Genomic DNA, 22,142 nt, shown 5'->3' with positions numbered 1-22,142 from the left:
CCCTAATTCAATTGGTGCTTCTTCACTACCTGGTGAAGTGTAAACTCAAAACAGATGAGTCGGAATCCGACTAATGACCAGATTAATGTGTGTGTACAGCACATTATGTAAAGCAGTAGTGGAGTCTTACAGCAGCATGAGCTCGATGCACGGGGTGAGGGGTTCCCAGGAGTATCCGGTGAGCAGGTGGAGAACGGTGGTCCAGCTTGGGGTGATCTGGAGACAGATGCGGGACGCCGCAATGCAGGCTGCTGCCACCTGGGATGGTCGGAAGCCCAGGAAGGCATGGTCTGAGACACACAAACACCGAGATCATCAGTCTCACTCATTTACTCGACAACGAATGGCCCCACCATAGAGAGCAATTCTCTTGCCCATTAGACCACCCACTGCAGTCACTTTATGGACTTCCATTCTTGTGATGATCAATTTGAAGAAAGAAGTTCAACAACAGGTTGAAACTGAGTGGAAAAACATGGTCGATGTGGATGTTGTTTCAAAGCCTAACACAACGAAATGGACAGCACTTTCTACGGTGATGATTCATTCAAACACCCAGATGTATATTAATGCTTATGCATATGAATAGGCCTATACATGAGCCCGAACAAAAAAACAGAATTAAAATAATGATTGTGCCATTATACAATACATAGCCTACCGCATACTACGCATATTGCACATGGCAGAAAAACATAAAACTGATGTGTCTTTGGTACATAATTGGTCTAGCTAGCCTATACGAGCACACAAAGGGCCTGGCAAACGTTTAATGAAATATGTTTCGTTGTGCAAACATGTTACTATCGATGTTCCCGAACATATTTCCCTTGGTTTCCCAAATTAAACTCTGGGTAGCTGCAGGAACAGGGTTGGAGAGCCCATGGCATACAGAGTTTGGGCAGAATAAGTGTTCTTATAAGCCCAGACATTTCTATAATCCTGTGTGAAAGCAGAGTTTTGATGGTTCCCACAAAAAATTGGAGGATCCCAGCTGCTACTATACGTATTTCTCAGCTTTAATTATTATTTTTTTTTTGCATATTAGTAAAGACAAGACTAAATTGAGAATAGTCAGACAGGTGAAAATATGATCACTTAATGAGAGAACAGTGTGTGAAGACTGAGGCAAGCTCTTTTTTTTGCGACTTTCTCAAATCATCAAAAGCCTACAGTCGCATCATGCAGCCCATATATGTTTTGATTTCTAAGGCATTCTACGGGATCTATAATAATTCTAAATCGAGGGTATCGGACCTGTTTCGAATGATCACTTTTACGCTCAACATAGCCACTTCATATGCACTCTCACTCCGGAATCGGAAAAATATCCTTTCTATTTTATTCAGCTAAGTTCAGTTACATTCTTCTTACTATAAAATCATATAAAATAATGGAACGGGACTTATAAGCATTACTTGTCAGCTAAATTAACACAGCATTGAGCATTGCCAGATAACAAAGGCCGACAGTAGGCCAACTCTTATTCTATTCTTCTGAAATACATTTTCTTCGTATCATAATGTTCCTTTAGACCTGCCTAAAACAAATTGGATTTAATGTGAGAGTGTATATTTGAATTGATATATACTTTTTTTAAATGTAGATATTCAAACGGCGCGCATCAGTGGCTTGTATGCGTGGAGGTCTGGAAATGCTAAACTTGTGTGTTAATTAACGGTCAATAACCGTGAGACCGGCAGTCTTTTGCATGACAATAACCAGCCGACAAAATTTCATGACTGCCACAGCCCTACTCCCAATCTCATCCTCACCTTGCAGTGAGACTTCCAGGAAGTAGTGTGTGTACTTGTCCATGAAGGCTTTGGTCTTATTGAGGGAGGAGAGGGGCCAGCCGTTGTGCAGTTCTCCCTCCTGTACAGCAGCATGGAGGTAGTAGTCTATGAAGTGTGCTGGAGTGGGCATACACAGGTTCCAGCCAAACGTCTCTAAGAGGAGCAGCTCCATCTTTACCAGGTCCTTCCTGCTCAGTGACAGGTTCAGGCTGCACATGAAGCCCAAAGAGTTTAGCTGCTCCAGCTTTGGTACACGGTCCTCCTTCTCTTCAAACTTACCTGGAGGGGAGATGGTGTTAGGGTGAGTGAATATTGAACACATTTTGTAGATGGTGTGATTTTGTTTGTTAAGAGTGCTTATAGATGTTTACTTCATAACTTATAAACTGGGTTTTTCGAGGCCTGAATGTTGATTGGCTGAAAGCAATAGTGTAATCAGACCGTATACCATGGGTCGTCTGAGATCACCAAAGATTGGAAAGCTGCCGCGGTCATCCCCCTCTTCAAAGGGGGAGACACTCTAGACCCAAACTGTTATAGACCTATATCCATCCTGCCCTGCCTTTCTAAAGTCTTCGAAAGTTAACAAACAGATCACCTACCATTTCGAATCCCACCGTACTATCTCCACTATGCAATCTGGTTTCCGAACTGGTCATGGGTGCACCTCAGCCACGCACAAGGTCCTCAACGATATCATAACCGCCATCAATAAAAGACAGTACTGTGCAGCCGTCTTCATCGACCTGGCCAAGGCTTTCCACTCTGTCAATCACCGCATTCTTATTGGCAGACTCAATAGCCTTGGCTTCTCAAATGACTGCCTCACCTGGTTCACCAACTACTTCTCAGATAGAGTTCAGTATGTCAAATCGAAGGGCCTGTTGTCCGGAACCTCTGGCAGTCTCTATGGGGGTGTCACAGGGTTCAGTTCTCGGGCCGACTCTTTTCTCTGTATATATCAACGATGTCGCTCTTGCTGCTGGTGATTCTCTGAACCACCTCTACGCAGACGACACCATTCTGTATACCTCTGGCCCTTCTTTGGACACTGTTAACAAACCTCCAGACGAGCTTCAATGCCATACAACACTCCTTCCGTGGCCTCCAACTGCTTTTAAATGCTAGTAAAACTAAATGCATGCTCTTCAACCGATTGTTGCCCGCACCCGCCCGACTAGCATCACTACTCTGGACGGTTCTGACTTAGGTATTTGTAGTTGTCCACATATTCTAGGTGTCTGGTTAGACTGTAAACTCTCCTTCCAGACTCACATTAAGCATCTCCAATCCAAAATTAAATCTAGAATCGGCCTCCTATTTCACAACAAAGCCTCCTTCACTCATGCTGCCAAACATACCCTCGTAAAACTGACTACCCTACCGATCCTTGACTTTGGCAATGTCATTTACAAAATAGCCTCCAACACTCTACTCAGCAAACTGTATGTAGTCTATCACAGTGCCATCCGTTTTGTCACCAAAGCCCCATATACTACCCACCACTGCGTCCTGTATGCTCTCATTGGCTGGCCCTCACTACATATTCGTCGCCAGACCCACTGGCTCCAGGTCATCTATAAGTCTTTGCTAGGTAAAGCCCCGCCTTATCTCAGCTCACTGGTCACCATAGCAACACCCACCCAAAGCACGTGCTCCAGCAGGTATATTTCACTGGCCATCCCCAAAGCCAACTCCTCCTTTGGCCGCCTTTCCTTCCAGTTCTCTGCTGCCAATGACTGGAACAAATTGCAAAAATCACTGAAGCATTATATCTCCCTCTCTAACTTTAAGCATCAGCTGTCAGAGCAGCTTACTGATCACAGTACCTGTTCACAGCAAATCTGTAAATAGCACACCCAACTACCTCATCCACATATTGTTATTCATCCTCTTGTTCTTTTGCACCCCAGTTTCTCTACTTGCACAGCAACATCTGCACAGCTATCACTCCAGTGTTAATGTTCAATTGTAATTATTTCACCTCTATGGCCTATGTATTGCCTTACCTCCCTACATTTGCACACACTGTACATAGATTTTTCTATTGTGTTATTGACTGTACGTTTGTTTATGTGTAACTCTGTCTTGTTGTTTTTGGTCGCACTGCTTTGCTTTATCTTGGCCAGGTCGCAGTTGTAAATGAGAACTTGTCCTCAACTGGCCTCCCTGGTTAAATAAAAGGTTAAATAAAATACAATTAAAAAAGGATTTGTACATTTTGTATATGTGCAAACAAGACATTCCTATATGGTCTAGTGACAAATTATCCTTAAAGATATGCAATTAACGACTGAGGATTCTACTCCACCCCCCTCACTTGGTGTGAAACTGGTCACAGCTAAACCCTCAAGCATCTCCCTCTGGAGTCAGATGCTCCAACAATGCAGGACCTCTGGCTCCTGACCTCTGGAGATCAGGCCTGGGCACTTGCGATGGCTAATGCGCAATTTCGGCCTCGCCATATTTCAAAGCCATATCAGATATCTTCATTGTAAAACAGTGTGCTTGGAGCTCAATAAAAATAATAATAATTGAGAAATACAAATGATACCTACAGAAAGCAGAGACCTCTTCTCTTTAATATGGAAAACGAGTTGCTTCCAAAGTAGTTTTTCCCCCCGCAATTGCATTTCGAAATATTATACACGAGGGGGACACAAGGGTGGAAGAGAGTAAGAGGCTCGCTCATTACATCAGCCTGGCCTAGCAAAAGAAGTCAGGTAAAGCGTCAGGAAAGACACCTTTATTACAGGAATCACGATGCAAAAAAAAATATGTAATTAACAACTGAGGACTACTTCAGCAGCATACCACCCTGCAATCCCACTGCTGGTTTGCTTCTGAAGCTAAGCAGGGTTGGTCCCTGGATGGAGACCAGATGCTGCTGGAAGTGGTGTTGGAGGGCCAATAGGAGGCACCCTTTCCTTTGGTCTAAAATAAATATCCCAATGCTCCAAGGCAGTGATTGGGGACATTGCCCTCTGTAGGGTGCCGTCTTTTGGATGGGATGTTAAACGGATGTCCTGGCTAAATTCCCAATCTGGCTCTCATACCATCATGGCCACCTAATCATCCCCAGTTTACAATTGTCTCATTCATCCCCCTCCTCCCCCCTGCCACTATTCCCCAGGTCGTTGCTGTAAATGAGAATGTGTTCTCAGTCAACTTACTTGGTTAAATAAAAAAAGTGTTATATATATATATATACACACACACACACACACACACACACTTCTCCCCCACTTTCCCCTTTCACTGGGTGTGAAACTGGTCACAGCTAAATCCTCATGTATCTCCCCCTGGAGCCAGATGCTCCAACAATGCAGAACCCCTGGCCCCTGACCTCTGTAGATCAGTCCTGGGCACTCAGGCAGAGGCCCCCTCCTCAGATCAGTGGAGGGTGTGTGTGTGTGTTTTCAAAAAGGGGTAAAATAATTGCCCCACTCTTCCTTATTTAGTCATTAAACATTCCATTGTAATGCAAATATTTCAACCCAGAAGAAACATTCACTGAAATGGCCCAACAGTACGTCCTGTCTTTATTTGTATTTTTTTACAAGAGGGATCTTTCTAACGCTCTAACATTTGGAACATCTCAAACTGGGACTGGTGTAACATTTCAATAAATCCTAAATTGCAGAGTTGTTACTAAAATCCACAATGTACACATAATTATGAAAATGATCTGTGGGCATATTAATTCCTTCGGAACATCAACAAACCTCAAGGGGATATCCGTCTCGCTAAACTAAATATCAGGAACCTTACGGAGTATTTCAAACTACCCCCTGTGTTTTACTTGATTTATTTTTGAATACCTTGAGACCTAAAAAATATGCTGCTTAGAGACTCAATGTGTAAGGCTGCCATTCACCATTATGCTGCAAATCTGTTATGACAGAACAGGGCGGGGGAACCGGGGAGGGGTCTGGGAGCTAGGGAGGGAGGGGGGGAATGGTTTACAAGTAGGGTCTTCTGGGTAGGGAACAACCAATGGATGAGTTTCCCTGTGGGTCCAGCTTTTTGTTACACATCAATGGGCTTATCAGTACCTTCAGAAAGTATTTATACCCCTTGACTTATTCCACATTTTTATTGTGTTGCAGCCTCAATTCATAATGGATTAAATCTTTTTTTTCTTCTTCCTCACTACACACAATCCCCCACAATGACAAAGTGAACATGTGTTTTTAGACATTTATTGCAAATTATATACAGAAATATTTCACACCACTGAGTCTACACATGTTAGAATCTCCTTTGGCAGTGATTGCAGCTATGATTCTTTCTAGGAGCTTTGCACACCTGGATTGTGCAATACTTGCACTTTTATTTTATTTTAAATTCTTCAAGCTCTGTCATGTTGGTTGTTGATCATTGCTAGACAGTCATTCTTGCCATAGATTTAAGATTGATTTAAGTCAAAACTGTAACTCGGCCACTCAGAAACATTCAATGCCATCTTGTTTAGCAACTCCAGTGTATATTTGGCCTTGTGTTTAAGGTTATTGTCCTGCTGAAAGGTGAATTTGTCTCCCAGTGTCTGTTGGAAAGCAGACTGAACCAGGTTTTCCTCTAGGATTTAGGCTGTGCTCAGCTCTATTCCATTTATTTTTATCCTAAAAAAACTCCCTAGTCCTTGCTGATGAAAAGCATACCCATAACATGATGCACCCACCACCATGCTTGAAAATATAAAGAGTGGTACTCAGTGATGTGTTGTATTTGCCCCAAACATAACACTTTGTTTTCAGGACATAAAGTTAATTTCTTTGCAGTATTACTTCCGTGCCTTTTTGCAAACAGGGTTTGTAACATTTTTATTCTGTACAGGCTTCCTTCTCTCCACTCTGTCAATTAGGTTAGTATTGTGGAGTTACTACAATGTTGTTGATCCATCCTCAGTTATCACAGCCATTAAACTCTGTAACTGTTTTAAAAAGTCACCATCATCATGGTGAAATCCCTGAGCAGTTTCCATCCTCTCCGGCAACTGAGTTAGGATGAACACTTGTATCTTTGTAGTGACTGTTTATTGATAAACCACCCAAAACGTAATTAATAACGACACCATGCTCACAGGGATATTCAATGTCTGCATTTTTATATTTTTACCCTTCTACCAATAGGTGCCTTATTTGCGAGGCATTGGAAAACCTCCCTGGTCTTTTTGGTTAAATCTGTTTAAAATTCACTGCTCGACTGAGGGACCTTACAATTATCTGTATGTGTGGGATACAGGGATGAGGTAGTCATTCAAAAATCATGTTAAACACTATTATTGAACACAGAGTGAGTCAATGGAATTTATTATGTTAAGCACATTTTCACTCATTAATTTATTTAGGCTTGCCATAACAAAAGGGTTGAATACTTATTGACTCTAGACATTTCAGCTTTTCATTTGTATATATTTTTTTTTATTATTATTATTATTAAGGCTGTAACACAACAAAATGTGGAAAAGGTCAAGGGGTGTGAATACTTTCTGAAACATTCCTTTCCGAAAAACATTGGCAATGCTAGCTATTCTCTCTTGGAATTTGAAAAGCGTAAATTGTCCTATCAAACATTCCACCTGTCTTGATATCCTAGCAAGAAACCATATTGATGTAGCAATGCTCCATGAAACACACCTGCTCCATAAAGGAGGCACATAGAACCATGTGAACAAAAAGTGGCTTCTTTTTCATCAGCCCCAAACAAAACTAAAAAGGTGATGGTCATAATGATACAAGAGAGACTCAAAACCACCAATTTGGGGGAAGGCGGAGACCAAGAAGGCAGAATCACTTTACTTAAATGTATCCATAATGGAAGGAAAATATCATTTATTAATGTGTACGCTTTTTTGATTCACTGAACAGCATATTGTTAAAATGAACTGAATTCCATCTGTTTTTTGGGACAGACATGAATGCCATTTTGGACATGCAAAACAAATCTAATAAGACCAACAACAAGCCACATGCAACCAAGGCTCTCCAGCATATAACCTACTCTCTGATTAAACTCATTGATGCCTGGCGAGCACATAATCCGAAAGCAAGAGTGTACACTTTCTACTCAAACAAGCAGAAAACATTCTCCTGAATCGATTTCATACTATTATCTACAACTCTACTTTCCTTAATCAAGAAAATAGAAATTCGACATATGGTGTTTCGACGTTTCATTACTACAAAATCATACATTCTGTGATCAATTTGAAATGTAAACTAAATTAATTCATAATGATCAATAAAAATTCAGTAGATGACCCCTGGATTCTATGGGATGCCACTAAAGGTTTGATTAAAAATAATGAAACTGCATTTTCATCTGGGTTGAATAAATCACAATTAAAGAAGATTGGAATTGGAAATGTTGTTCACTGCATTAGATTGTTTTCAACAAACACTTTTCAGACCAGGTAGCTATTATTCTTTCCAAAGTCAAGACAGAAGTTAATTTATTGATAAGACAGAGAGCAGTATTTTCCAACCATCGAGTTAGACTTCCATTGTAATCGTCATTGTCGTTTACTGGCCAACAAGCTACGCAGTAATGATCAAGTTACTATCAGAAGCCAAATTAATCAGATTCTCCAGCTTCTATAAAGAACTGTACACCTCTGATAGTAAATCAACATCAAACCAGACTAAGAACTTTGTCTCTCAACAGAAGCCACCTCGCTGGGAGCCCAAATCTCTCTCAATGAACTCAAAAGAGCATTGGGTAGCATAAATAAAATGGGATGGGTTTCCTCCTATTTAAACATTTGGAAGTGCACGATTGCTCAAAATGATTTACCAGAGCCATTCACAAAGGTTAATTTGGGGGAAGAGATCGACTGATCACTTCATCTCATTATATGCAGACAATATTTTACTATATCTAAAATACATTGATGATCACAGAAAAATTCAGCTTCATCTCAAGTTATAAAATGAATCTAACCAAATCAGCCCTACTGCTTCAAGACCCTGAGTGAGGACTCCATCTCTACTTATGAAATCCCAATTGTTCCCATTTTAAATACTTTGGAGTAGATAGATATATTTGCTCCCTTAGAAAAAAGTATTGGCACAAACTTTAACAGAAAGCTCAAATCAATTAAATCCAATCTCATTAGATGGAATAATATCCCAGTAAGATTATGTGAGCAGTTGAGCTGTCGGAAATCCTGCCCATCAAGCGGTGGGCCGGGCGCTCCATGTCCTTTTCAACCGCTCCACGCTCACAGGAAGAAATATTGACGCTCCATTCATTAAAATCACAATTTAACAAACAACCATCTATTTTTGTGACTACCTGGACCTACCATTTGGTTAAGTATTGAAAGCAAAACATATGATATGAATGAAAATAATTGTAATAAACATGAGAAGGTGAATGTAAGAAGCGCTCATTTCAAATAGGCTACACGTCACATTAAACAGCATATAAACACTCTAAATAGGTCAGGAGCCAGAGAGGGAGCCTAAGAAGGAGCGGAAATGAATTATTTAGGCTATATTATTTACATTATTTCAAGGCTATAGCCTACAAAGAAGTATATTGTGAAGCATTTGCGTGTGACACACTAGGCTGGGAGGAAGTCAGGGACATTAAGCGCTCAAAACAACATTTTGTTGTATTAAATCATTAGTCTATAAATTGTGTATATAGCCTGTGATTAACAAAAAATGCCTTACTAAACTCAGTCTACAGTGCCTTAGAAATTAATTCAGGCTCATGTGATGGTGTCTGGAGAGCAGGCCAGCAGCGGAGAATATCCTCTACGCACTTGAAGAGCCACCGGGGATGCTAAACTTTTTATTTATTTTATTTCACCTTTATTTAACCAGGTAGGCCAGTTGAGAACAAGTTCTCATTTTCAACTGCGGCCTGGCCAAGATAAAGAAAAGCAGTGTAACACAAACAACACGGAGTTACACATGGGATAAACAAACGTACCGTCACTAACACAATAGAAAAGTCTATATACAGTGTGTGCAAATGTATGGAGTTAAGGCAATAAATAGGCCATAGAGGCGAAAAAATGTATAATTTAGCATTGACACTGGAGTGATAGATGTGCAGATGATGATGTGCAAGTAGAGATACTGGGGTGCAAAAGACCAAACATAAATAACAATATTGGGATGAGGTAGTTGGGTGGGCTATTTACAGATGGGCTGTGTACAGGTGCAGTGAGCGGTAAGCTGCTCTGACAGCTAACGCTTAAAGTTAGAGAGGGAGATATGAGACTCCAGCTTCAGAGATTTTTGAAATTCGTTCCAGTCATTGGCAGCAGAGAACTGGAAGGAAAGGCAGCCAAAGAAGGAGCTGGCTTTGGGGATGACCAGTGAAATATACCTGCTGGAGCGCGTGCTATGGGTGGGTGTTGCTATGGCGACCAGTGAGCTGAGATAAGGTGGGACTTTACCTAGCAAAGACTTATAGATGACCTGGAGCCAGTGGGTTTGGCGACGAAAATAAAGCGAGGGCCAGCCAACGAGAGCATACAGGACGCAGTGGTGGGTAGTATATGGGGCTTTGGTGACAAAACGGAAGGCACTGTGATTTGCTGAGTAGAGTGTTGGAGGTTATTTTGTAAATGACATCGCCAAAGTAAAGGATCGGTAGAGTAGTCAGTTTTACGAGGGTATGTTTAGCAGCATGAGTGAAGGAGGCTTTGTTGCGAAATAGGAAGCAGATTCTAGTTTTACTTTTGGATTGGAGATGCTTAATGTGAGTCTGCAAGGAAAGTTTACAGTCTAACCAGACACCTAGGTATTTGTAGTTGTCCACATATTCTAAGTCAGAACCGTCCAGAGTAGTGATGCTAGTCAGGCGGGCGCGGGCAACAATCGGTTGAAGAGCATGCATTTTGTTTTACTAGCATTTAAGAGCAGTTAGAGGCCACGGAAGGAGTGTTGTATGGCATTGAAGCTCGTCTGGAGGTTTGTTAACAGTGTTCAAAGAAGGGACAGAGGTACACAGAATGGTGTCGTCTGCGTAGAGGTGGATCAGAGAATCACTAGCAGCAAGCGACATCATTGATATATACAGAGAAAAGAGTCGGCCCGAGAATTGAACCCTATGACACCCCCATAGAGACTGCCAGAGGTTCCAGACAACAGGCCCTCCGATTTGACATACTGAACTCTATCTGTGAAGTAGTTGGTGAACCAGGCAAGGCAGTCATTTGAGAAACCAAGACTGTTGAGTCTGCCGATAAGAATGCGGTGATTGACAGAGTCGAAAGCCTTGGCCAGGTCGATGAAGACGGCTACACAGTACTGTCTTTTATCGATGGCCGTTATGATATTGTTTAGGACCTTGAGCGTGGCTGAGGTGCACCCATGACCAGCTCGGAAACCAGATTGCATAGCGGAGAAGGTACGGTGGGATTCTAAATGGTCGGTGATCTGTTTGTTAACTTGGCTTTCGAAGACTTTAGAAAGGCAGGGCAGGATGGATATAGGTCAGTAACAGTTTGGGTCTAGAGTGTCTCCCCCTTTGAAGAGGGGGATGACCGTGGCAGCTTTCCAATCTTTGGGGATCTCAGACGATACGAAAGAGAGGTTGAACAGGCTAGTAATAGGGGTTGCAACAATTGCGGTGGATCATTTTAGAAAGAGAGGGTCCAGATTGTCTAGCCCAGCTGATTTGTAGGGGTCCAGATGTTGCAGCTCTTTCAGAACATCAGCTATCTGGGTTTGGGTGGAGAAGCAGGGGGGGCTTGGGCAAGTTGCTACAGGGGGGTGCAGAGCTGTTGGCTGGGTTAGGGGTAGCCAGGTGGAAAGCATGGCCAGCCGTAGAAAAATGCTTATTGAAAATATCGATTATCGTAGATTTATTGGTGGCGACAGTGTTTCCTAGCCTCAGTGCAGTGGGCAGCTGGGAGGAGGTGCTAACCTAAGACAAGGAATTTGTACTAGGATTAAATGTCAGGAATTGTGAAAAACTGAGTTTAAATGTATTTGGCTAAGGTGTATGTAAACTTCCGACTTCAACTGTATATCTGTTCTGTTCTGTTCTGTTCTGTTCTTAAATTAAATTTTTTGAATGGGGCATGCTTATTTAAGATGGTAAAGAAAGCACTTTTAAAGAGCAACCAGGCATCCTCTACTGACGGGATGAGGTCAATATCCTTCCAGGATACCCGGGCCAGGTCGATTAGAAAGGCCTGCTCGCTGAAGTGTTTTAGGGAGCGTTTGACAGTGATGAGGGGTGGTCGTTTGACAGCGGACCCATTACGGATGCAGGCAATGAGGCAGTGATCGCTGAGATCCTGGTTGAAGACAGCAGAGGTGTATTTAGCGGGCAGGTTTGTCAAGATGATATCTATGAGGGTGCACATGTTTACGGATCTAGGGTTGTACCTGGTAGGTTCCTTGATAATTTGTATGAGATTGAGGGCCTCTAGCTTAGATTGTAGGATGGTCGGGGTGTTAAGCATATCCCAGTTTAGGTCATCTAACTGTACGAACTCTGAAGATAAATGGGGGGCAATCAATTGGAGTATGGACATATGGAGTCCAGGACACAGCTGGGGGCTGAGGGGGGTCTATAACAAGCGGCAACAGCGAGAGACTTATTTCTGGAAAGGTGGATTTATAAAAGTAGAAGCTTGAACTGTTTGGGCACAGACCTGGATAGCATGACAGAACTCGGCAGACTATATCTGCAGTAGATTGTGACTCCGCCCCCTTTGGCAGTTCTATCTTGGCAGAAAATGTTGTAGTTGGGGATGTATATTTCCACATTTTTGGTGGCAGTTGGCGGAGAGTACTAAAGCAGTGAATAAAACAAACTTAGGGAGGAGGCTTCTGATGTTAACATGCATGAAACCAAGGCTTTTACGGTTACAGAAGTCAACAAATGATAGTGCCTGGGGAATAGGTGTGGTACTGGGGTCTACAGGGCCTGGGTTAACCTCTACATCACCAGAGGAACACAGGATGAGTATGATAAGGGTACGGCTAAAGGCTATAAGAACTGGTTGTCTAGTGCGTTGGGAACAGAGAATTTAAGGAGCATATTTCTGGGCGTGGTAGAATAGATTCAGGGCATAATATACACACAAGGGTATTGTAGGATGTGATTACAGTGGAGGTAAACACCCTTATAGGTAGGCCTAAAGGTTTTTAGGAAAAATAACCCAATCAAAACGGAAAACTCCCTTGAAAGTTGGAATATGCCAGGCCTAGATAATAGAACAAAAATGAAGGAAACTTAAGAGATCAGATTTTGTTGTTTATAAATACTTTGCTACAATGACACAATTAGCTACCTAACTCGTTCCTTCCTTTCAGCATGTGCACGTAGTAAGTACACCATCATGCTTTCGAGATATGCGTCTTTTCCGATTCCACAATGATTCTTTAGTTGTGGAAATTACATCACCGCACTCACTCTCTTGCTCCTCATCCTTGTAGGTCACCTTGATTTTGCACCTGTGTGCTTGATCAGTTTCTTAATGGAAATATTTAGCGAACTCCATGACAGTAGCTAAAGCAAGGGGCACACAAGTAGACTACACAAGTAGACTACAAATGCATGTTGGGCCGGGCATGCTCTGAGCTCGTTAACTGAGCACTACTGGAGCAAAATTGAAGCGGGCAAGAAGGCCTACGCTCCAGCCTTTGGGAATCTCACCCAGCACTAGAGTCAAATTTATGGATGAGCCAGTCACGTTTCAAATGCAATGTAGGCTACAGGATGGTATCTAGCTATGTGCACAGACAATGCACACAACACTAAATTATTTATCCAAACTAGTTAACTTCTTATGGCTGGGGGGCAGTATTGGGTAGCTTGGATGAATAAGGTGCCCAGAGTAAACTGCCTGCTACTCAGGCCCAGAAGCTAAGACATGCATATTATTAGTAGATTTGGATAGAAAACACTCTGACGTTTCTAAAACTGTTTGAATGATGTCTGTGAGTATAACAGAACTCATATGGCAGGCAAAAACCTGAGAAAAAATCCAACCAGGAAGTGGGAAATCTGAGGTTTGTAGGTTTTCAAGTCTTTGCCTATCCAATATACAGTGTAAAATTTGGCCCAAATGCACTTCCTAAGGCTTCCACTAGATGTCAACAGTCTTTAGAACCTTGTTTCAGGCTTCTACTGTGAAGGGGGAGAGAATAAGAGCTGTTTGAGTCAGGTGTCTGGCAGAACGCCATGAGCTCAGTCAGGCGCACGGCCGTGAGAGTTAGTTGCGTTCCTTTTAATTTCTAAAGACAATGTTAAAAACATCCTAAAGATTGATTCTATACATCGTTTGACATGTTTCTACGAACTGTAATATAACTTTATTCACTTTTCGTCTGGACTAAGTGCCTGCACCTCGTGAATTTGGATTTGTGAACTAAACGCGCGAACAAAAAGGAGGTATTTGGACATAAATGATGGACTTGATCAAACAAAACAAACAATTATTGTGGAACTGCGATTCCTGGGAGTGCATTCCGATGAAGATCATCAAAGGTAAGTGAATATTTACATCTGTTGACTCCACAACATGGCGGGTATCTGTATGGCTTGTTTTGGTGCCTGAGCGCTGTACTCAGATTATTGCATGGTGTGCTTTTTTTAAAATCTGACACAGCGGTTGCATTAAGGAGAAGTATAGCTTTAACCACTAGTATTGACATTATAATTAAATCACAATGGATTAGCTAGTTTCCAAGAAACAGCTACCTGTGTTAGCTGCCGAATTAACACAGTGCTAGCTAGCTGTATGAACACAAAAGAGATTGACTGTCGGCAGTCAAACATTTGCAATCCTACCGGTGTGTCTGAGCTTTTAGATGGCAATAACCTCACTCTATCCCAATTTGCCAGTGAATACAGCTTTATTATTAAAAGTTATAACTTTCAAATTATCGACAGCAAGAATGAATGGTCCTAGTCAAGGAACAATTGAGGCCTGGACAAATATACTTGACTCCGTAAATAATAATCTCAGCTAAAGCCTAACACATTCAAACAAACCATTTATAAAGCCCAACACATACATACAGTGGCAAGAAGAAGTATGTGAACTTTTTGGAATTACCTGGATTTCTGCATAAATTAGTCAGAAAATTTGATCTGACCTTCATCTTAGTAACAACAATAGATGAACACAGTGTGCTTAAACTAATAACACAAAAATTATTGTATTTTTCTTGTCTATATTGAATACATAATTTAAACATTTCCAGTGTAGGTTGGAAAAAGTATGTGAGCCCCTAGGCTAATGAAAAGGCAAATTGGAGTCAGGAGTCAGCTAACCTGGAGTCCAATCATTGAGATGAGATTGGAGATGTTGATTAGAGCTGCCTTGCCCTATAAAAAAACCTCACAAAATTTGAGTTTGCTATTCACAAGAAGCATTGCCTAATGTGAACCATGCCTCAAACAAAAGATATCTCAGAAAACCTAAGATTAAGAATTGTTGACTTGCATTAAGCTGGAAAGGGTTACAAAAGCATCTCTAAAAGCCTTGATGTTCATCAGTCCACGGTAAGACAAATTGTCTATAAATGGAGAAATGTCATTACTGTTGCTACTCTCCATAGGAGTGGCCGTCCTGCAAAAATGACTGCACGAGCACAGTGCAGAATGCTCAATGAGGTTAAGAAGAATCCTAGTGTCAGCTAAAGCCTTACAGAAATCAATGGAACATGCTAACATCTCTGTTGTCGAGTATACAATATGCAAAATACTAAACAAGTGTTCATGGGAGGACACCACGGAAGAAGCCACTGCTGTCCAAAAAAAAACATTGCTGCACGTATGAAGTTTGCAAAAGAGCACCTGGATGTTCCACAGCGCTTCTGGCATATGTCCATATTCTGTGGACAGATGAAACTACAGTTGTTTGGAAGGAACACACAACACTATGTGTGGAGAAAAAAAGGCACAGCACACCAACATCAAAATCTCATCCCAACTGTAAATTATGGTAGAGGGAGCATCATGGTTTGGACAGCTTGCTATCATCGACGGAAAAATTAATTCCCAAGTTTATCCAGACATTTTGCAGGAGAATGTTAGGCTATCTGTGCACCAATTGAAGCTCAACCGAAGATGGGTGATGCAACAGGACAACGATCCAAAACACAGAAGTAAATCAACAACAGAATGGCTTCAACAGAAGAAAATACAACTTCTGGAGTGGCCCAGTCAGAGTCCTGACCTCAACCAGATTTAAAATGCTGTGGCATGACCCCGAGAGCGGTTCACATCAGACATCCTAAGAATATTGCTGAACTGAAACAGTTTCTTAAAGATGAATGGTCCAAAAATTCCTCCTGACCGTTGTGCAGGTCTGATCCTCAACTACAGAAAACATTTGATTGCATTTACTGCTGCCAAAGGAGGGTCAACAAGTTATTATTTATGTGTACATGGTGTGTTCAATAAAGACATGAAAATGTATAATTGTTTGTGTGTTATTAGTTTAAGAAGACAGTGTGTGTCTATTGTTGTGACTTAAAATTTGATCTGATCTTCGTCTATGACCAATTTATGCAGAAATCCAGGTAATTCCAAAGGGTTCACATACTTTTTCTTGCCACTGTACCTATTTTCAGTGGTGTAAAGTACTTAAGTATATTTAAGTTGTTTTCTGGGGGTTTTGACCATTTTTACTTCACTACATTCCTAAAGAAAATAATGTACTTTATACTCCAAACATTTTCCCTGACACTCAAAAGTACTCTTTATATTTTGAATGCTTATCAAGAGAACATCCCATGTCATCCCTACTCCCTCTGATCTGGCGGACTCATTAAACACAAATGCTTCATTTGTAAATTATGTCTGAGTGTTGTAGTGTGCCCCTGGCTATCCATAAATAAACAAAAACATTGTGCTGTCTGGTTTCCTTAATATAAGCACTTTGAAATGATTTATTATTTTACTTTTGATACTTGATATTTAAAACCAAATACTTTTAGACTCAAGTCGCATTTTACTGGGTGACTTTCACTTTTACATGAGTCATTTTCTATTAAGGTATCTTTGTAAGAATGACAATTGGGTACTTTCTCCCCCACTGCCTATTTTAATCTTTTTTTACTTTCTTTGCTTTCAGGACCACAGGGAAAGGGTGGTATGGGGAGGGTTCTCTCTGGTCGCCGGGGGGGGGGGGGGTGGCTGGCTGGTCTGGATGAGTGACTGACGAGCAACCCTGGTTGCTAGGTGGGGTGGGGTGGGAAACATGGTTTCCGGGTGTGGGGGAGTGGGGTTGGATTGAAAAATGTTGGCTGGGTGGGGTTGGGGGAATGGAAGAAGGAGGAGGTTGGGGGTAGAGGCCCACTTATGTTTTCTTTTCTTTTCCTGTTTATACTGAATGTATTATTACTTCAACTCTGTATGCACTTCTTACAGTTTTTTCTTCTTATTTTGAGTGGCAGCATGAGTGAGTGGGTACATGTTTTATAAACGTTTAAAAAAAGAAGATGTACCTGTACCACCCCCAACAACAAAAAAACGACATAAATAATAATAATAACTTGGTCAACAAAAATAATGTTGTTTCACTGCAACGGCAATTATTCCCCGATATAGACAGTCATAAAGTCTACATCTCCATCTATTCTCTAGAAGTCTCCACAAAGCTCATCGCTAAGCTAAGGACCCTGGGACTCAACACCTCCCTCTGCAACTGGATCCTGGACTTCCCGACGGGCTGCCCCCAGGTGGTAAGGTTAGGCAACAACACATCTGCCATGCTGATGCTCAACACGGGGACCCGTCAGGGGTGCATGCTTAGTCCCCTCCCATACTCCCTGTTCACTCACGACTGCGTTGCCAAGCACGCCTCCAATAGCATCATTAAGTTCGCTGACAACAACGGTGGTAGGCCTGACCACCAAAAACGATGAGACAGCCTATAGGGAGGTCAGTGACGTGGCAGTGTGGTGCCAGGACAACCTCTCCCTCAACATGAATAAGACAAAGGAGATGACCGTGGACTACACGAAAAGGAGGGCCGAACAGCCCCCATTCACATCAACGGGGCTGTACTGGAGCGTGTCGAGAATATCAAGTTCCTTGGTGTCCACATCACCAACAAACTATCATGGTCCAAACACACCAAGAAAGTCATGAAGAGGGCACGACAATGCCTATTCCCCCTCAGGAGACTGAAAAGATTTGGCATGGGTCCCCAGATCCTCAAAAAGTTCTACAGCTGCACCATTGAGAGAATCCTGACTGGTTGCATCACCGCCTGGTATGGCAACTGCTCGGCATCCGACCATAAGGCGCTACAGAGGGTAGTGCGTACGGCCCAGTACATCACTGGGGCCAAGCTTCCTAACATTCAGGACCTACATACTAGGCGGTGTCTGAGGAAGGCCCCAAAAATGGTCAAAGACTTCAGTCACCCAAGTCAGTGTTCACTCTGCTACCCCACTTCAAGCGGTAACCGGAGCACCAAGTCTAGGTCCAAAAGGCTCCTTAACAGCTTCTACCCCCAAGCCATAAGACTGTTGGACAATTATTAAAATGGCCACCCTAACAATTTGCATTGACCCCTTTGTTTTTACACTGCTGCTACTCGCTGTATATTACCTATCCATAGTCACTTTACCACTACCTCCATGTACAAATTACCTCGACTAACCTGTACCCCCACACATTGACTCGGTACTGGTACCTCCTGTATATAGTCTCATTATTGTGTTACTTTCTACTTTCATTAATTTAGTAAATAAGTAAGTAAGCATTTGACCATAAAATTGGATTTGCTTCTTCTCTCCAAAAGCTATAATTACTATGCCGGCAAGGGTTGTGGGTAACGCATGCCTCATGGTTTGTACATGTGACAAGTTCCCTTGGTGACTGACAGAGGTCTGGGGGACCAGGGGAGGGCATGGCCTCTTAAACACACAGCTGTCACCAAACATGTCTCAGACAAACCACGCAGCTACAGCCACTTAAAGCCCACTACAGGCTGTAGTGCTGCTCACTCTCCCTGCTTTCCTTTCCACATAAAAAATGAGTTAAAAAAATAAACATATATGCACATGTTGTGGAAAACATTTAAATGTAACTGTCTGTAAAAGAGCGGGATAAACAACCAGAATCTACTCAAAAAGGAAGGACATTATAACTGAAGTATCTCAAACTTGTCACTAGAGGTACTCCTACTGCTGTTCCATCTTTACGAGATCTATTGTTAGCAGTTCAGTAGCTGACTTACTGGCTAGGAGGAGGCAGGAGAGGGCAATGACGTAGAGCTGGCGGACTGCCACGTCGTAGTGGTCCATGAACAAATCCAGGAGGTAGACGGCCAGGTGGCGAGCCGCTGGGCACAATTGGTAGCGGTTACTGAGGACAGCCAGCAGGTCAGCAAAGTAACGCCGCATCCCGATCTGAGGAGAGTGGGACTTGTAGGTGGGCAACTTCAGCTCCTGAGGAAAGGAGGTAAGGAGAGGAGACAGGATGAGAGGGAGTAAGGATATTGCAGACTGCAGAGTTGAATTGCGTATACAGAAAAAAATACAGCACTGTGCCAGGAGGCATGTGAGAGCATGTGCAAAGACTCCACTTTCAAATGTCAATCACAGCCAAGAAACTGCAGCCCATTCTTGACCATGGGCCTAAAATATTGCTCAATAAACTCTGTGAAATACACTACATGACCAAAGGCATGTGGACACATGCTCATCGAATATCACATTCTAAAATCATTGGCATTAATATGGAGATGGTCCCCCTTTTGCTGCTATAACAGCCTCCACTCTTCTGGGAAGGATTTCCACTAGATGTTGGAACATTGCTGCGGGGACTTGCTTCCATTCAACCACAAGAGCATTAGTGAGGTCGAACACTGATGTTGGGTGATTAGGCCTGGCTCGCAGTCTGCGTTCCAATTCCTCCCAAAGGTGTTCAATGGGGTTGAGGTCAGGGCTCTGTGCAGGCCAGTCAAGTTCTTCCACACCGATCTTGACAAACAATTTCTGTATGGACCTTGCTTTGTGCACGGGGGCATTGTCAAGCTGAAACAGGAAAGGGTCTTCCCCAAACTGTTGCTACATATATGGAAGCACAGAATCGTCTAGTATGTCATTGTATGCTGTAGCTTTAAGATTTCCCTAGTCCGAACCATGAAAAACAGCCCCAGACCATTATTCCTCCTCCACCAAACTTTACCGTTGGCATTGGGGCAGGTAGCGTTCTCCTGGCATCCGCCAAACCCAGATTTGTCCGTCGGACTGCCAGATGGTTTATCACTCTAGAGAACGCGTTTCCACTGCTCCAGATTCCAACGGCGGCGAGCTTTACACCACTCCAGCTAACGCTTGGCATTGCGCATGGTGATCTTATGCTTCTGTGCGGATGCTCTGCAATGGAAACCCATTTCATGAAGCTCCCGACAAACGGTTCTTGTTCTGACGTTGCTTCCAGGGGAAGTTTGGAACTCGGTAGTGTTGCAACCGTGGACAGACACATTTTGTGTTGCAACCGAGGACAGACATTTTACGCACTACGCACTTCAGCACTCCCATTCTGTGAGCTTGTGTGACCTACCGCTTCGCAGCTGAGCCGTTACTGCTCCTAGACGTTTCCACTTCACAATAACAGCACTTACAGTTGACCGGGACAGCTCTAGCAGGGCAGACATTTAACAAACTGACTTGTTGGAAAGGTGGCATCCTATGACAGTGCCACATTGAAAGTCACTGAGCTCTTCAGTAAGGCCATTCTACTGAATGTTTGTCTATGGAGATTGCATGGCTGTGTGCTTGTTTTTTATACGCCTGTCAGCAACAGGTGTGGCTGAAATAGCCGAATCCACTAATTTGAAGGGGGTTTCCAAGTACTTTTGTGTTGCTTCATTTGTTGCCGCTCTGCATATTGCATTTTCACAATAATGCAGTTCACAAGACAGACACAATATTGCATTTCACAAGTGGAACAATAATGTTAGTGATTTTGAATTTCCAATTCATTAACAAATTCCATTCCACAATTCAACAATCATTTTGTGTAAGTATGATGATGTTATTAAACCTATCAGAATCTTAGCACCCACTAACCCAGAGTCAGTTTGTCAAATTTCTGCCCTGCTAGAGCTGCCCTGGTCAACTGTAAATGCTGTTATTGTGAAGTGGAAAAATCTAGGAGCAACAACAGATCAGCCGCAAGGTGGTAGGCAACATAAGCTCACAGAACAGGACTGCCAAGTGCTGTAGCGCATTTTTTTAAATGAAATTGGTCTCCATGGCCGAGCAGCCACACACACAAGCCTAAGCTCACCATGTGCAATGCTAAGCAACTGCTGGAGTGGTGTAAAGCTTGCTGTCATTGGACTCTGGAGCAGTAGAAACACGTTCTCTGGGTTTGGCGGATGCCAGGAGAACGCTACCTGCCCGTATGCATAGTGCCAACTGAAAAGTTTGGTGGAGGAGGAATCGCCTTGTGGCTGAATGCAAGTCCCTGCAGCAATGTGCGCACATCTAGTGGAAAGCCTTCCCAGAAGAGTGGAGGCTGTTATAGCAGCAAAGGGGGGACCAACTCCATATTAATGCCCATGGTTTTGGCATGAGATTTTCAAAGAGCAGGTATCCACATACTTTTGGTCATGTAGTGTACAACCCACCAGAAAAAAAACGTCTTCTTGCAGAGAAGTGCTATTAATACATTGAACATCCTTTGGTGAGTAGATGACAGAGGTAAAGGCCTCCATAGCAACAGTCAGTGGGAAAGAATGGTTTGTGCATCAAGCTCTCATAAAACACCATGCCCTTGTGCAGGGGTGGAATGAGTAATGAAATATCCTACCCATATGTCGTATTATCTAAAAATGTCAAGATTCTGTCTCAGAAGATCATACATATACGTTTTTTAATTTGTAGAATCGTGTGGCGATTTCCATCTATCCGTGTTGCAGAGATCAGCACAGCAGGGCTGCCGGCAAACGTGTGGCGAACTGGCTTCTGCCCCAGCACTTGATTTGGTTTAATAAAAAATAGACACAAAAGCATTGAAAAAAGAGGGACAAAGTACTATCGTTTAGACTACAGGTATGAACGTTTTAACAAAATTGGGACATTAACTTTTGGGGGAAAAATCCCCTAACCAAAAAACAAAGTAGTTTTTTCTTCCACAAAACGTAAATCACAGTGCAGTTATCACAGAACTACCACCAACAGGCATCGAACATCTTAATAAAGGGAAACATAAAAATTTGACAAATACTTTACGCAACAATGCTGTTACGTAAGTAGGAGATGTGCATCTTTAAAATGATTTGCCACGGATATAACTAAGCACTCTGCACGTCACGTCATCGTCATTAAGTAGGAAAAATGCTGTGCTCCTATCGAGTCTGCTGCTGCGCTTTGCTTTTAGCCGACCAACGTTAGG

The 22,142-nt window shown here is 42.5% G+C and overlaps 1 protein-coding gene across 1 annotated transcript in view; it reads right to left on the bottom strand.

Annotated features, from left to right (window-relative positions):
- The window catches only part of ccnjl (cyclin J-like), a 29,186-nt gene that overhangs the window by 2,451 nt on the left and 4,593 nt on the right, over positions 1-22,142 (bottom strand). The window contains exons 3-5 of the mRNA XM_071413890.1: positions 18,973-19,183; positions 1,776-2,075; positions 131-290 (exon numbers count right to left, since the gene is read on the bottom strand). Of these exons, the coding sequence (XP_071269991.1) occupies positions 131-290; positions 1,776-2,075; positions 18,973-19,183 (671 nt within the window). The remainder of the gene's footprint in view (positions 1-130; positions 291-1,775; positions 2,076-18,972; positions 19,184-22,142) is intronic.

The sequence above is a fragment of the Salvelinus alpinus genome, chromosome 1, assembly GCF_045679555.1.
Source record: "Salvelinus alpinus chromosome 1, SLU_Salpinus.1, whole genome shotgun sequence".
NCBI classification, from domain to species: domain Eukaryota; kingdom Metazoa; phylum Chordata; class Actinopteri; order Salmoniformes; family Salmonidae; genus Salvelinus; species Salvelinus alpinus.
The sequence above is the reverse complement of the archived record's forward strand: the minus strand, read 5'-3'. Positions and strand labels throughout refer to the sequence as shown.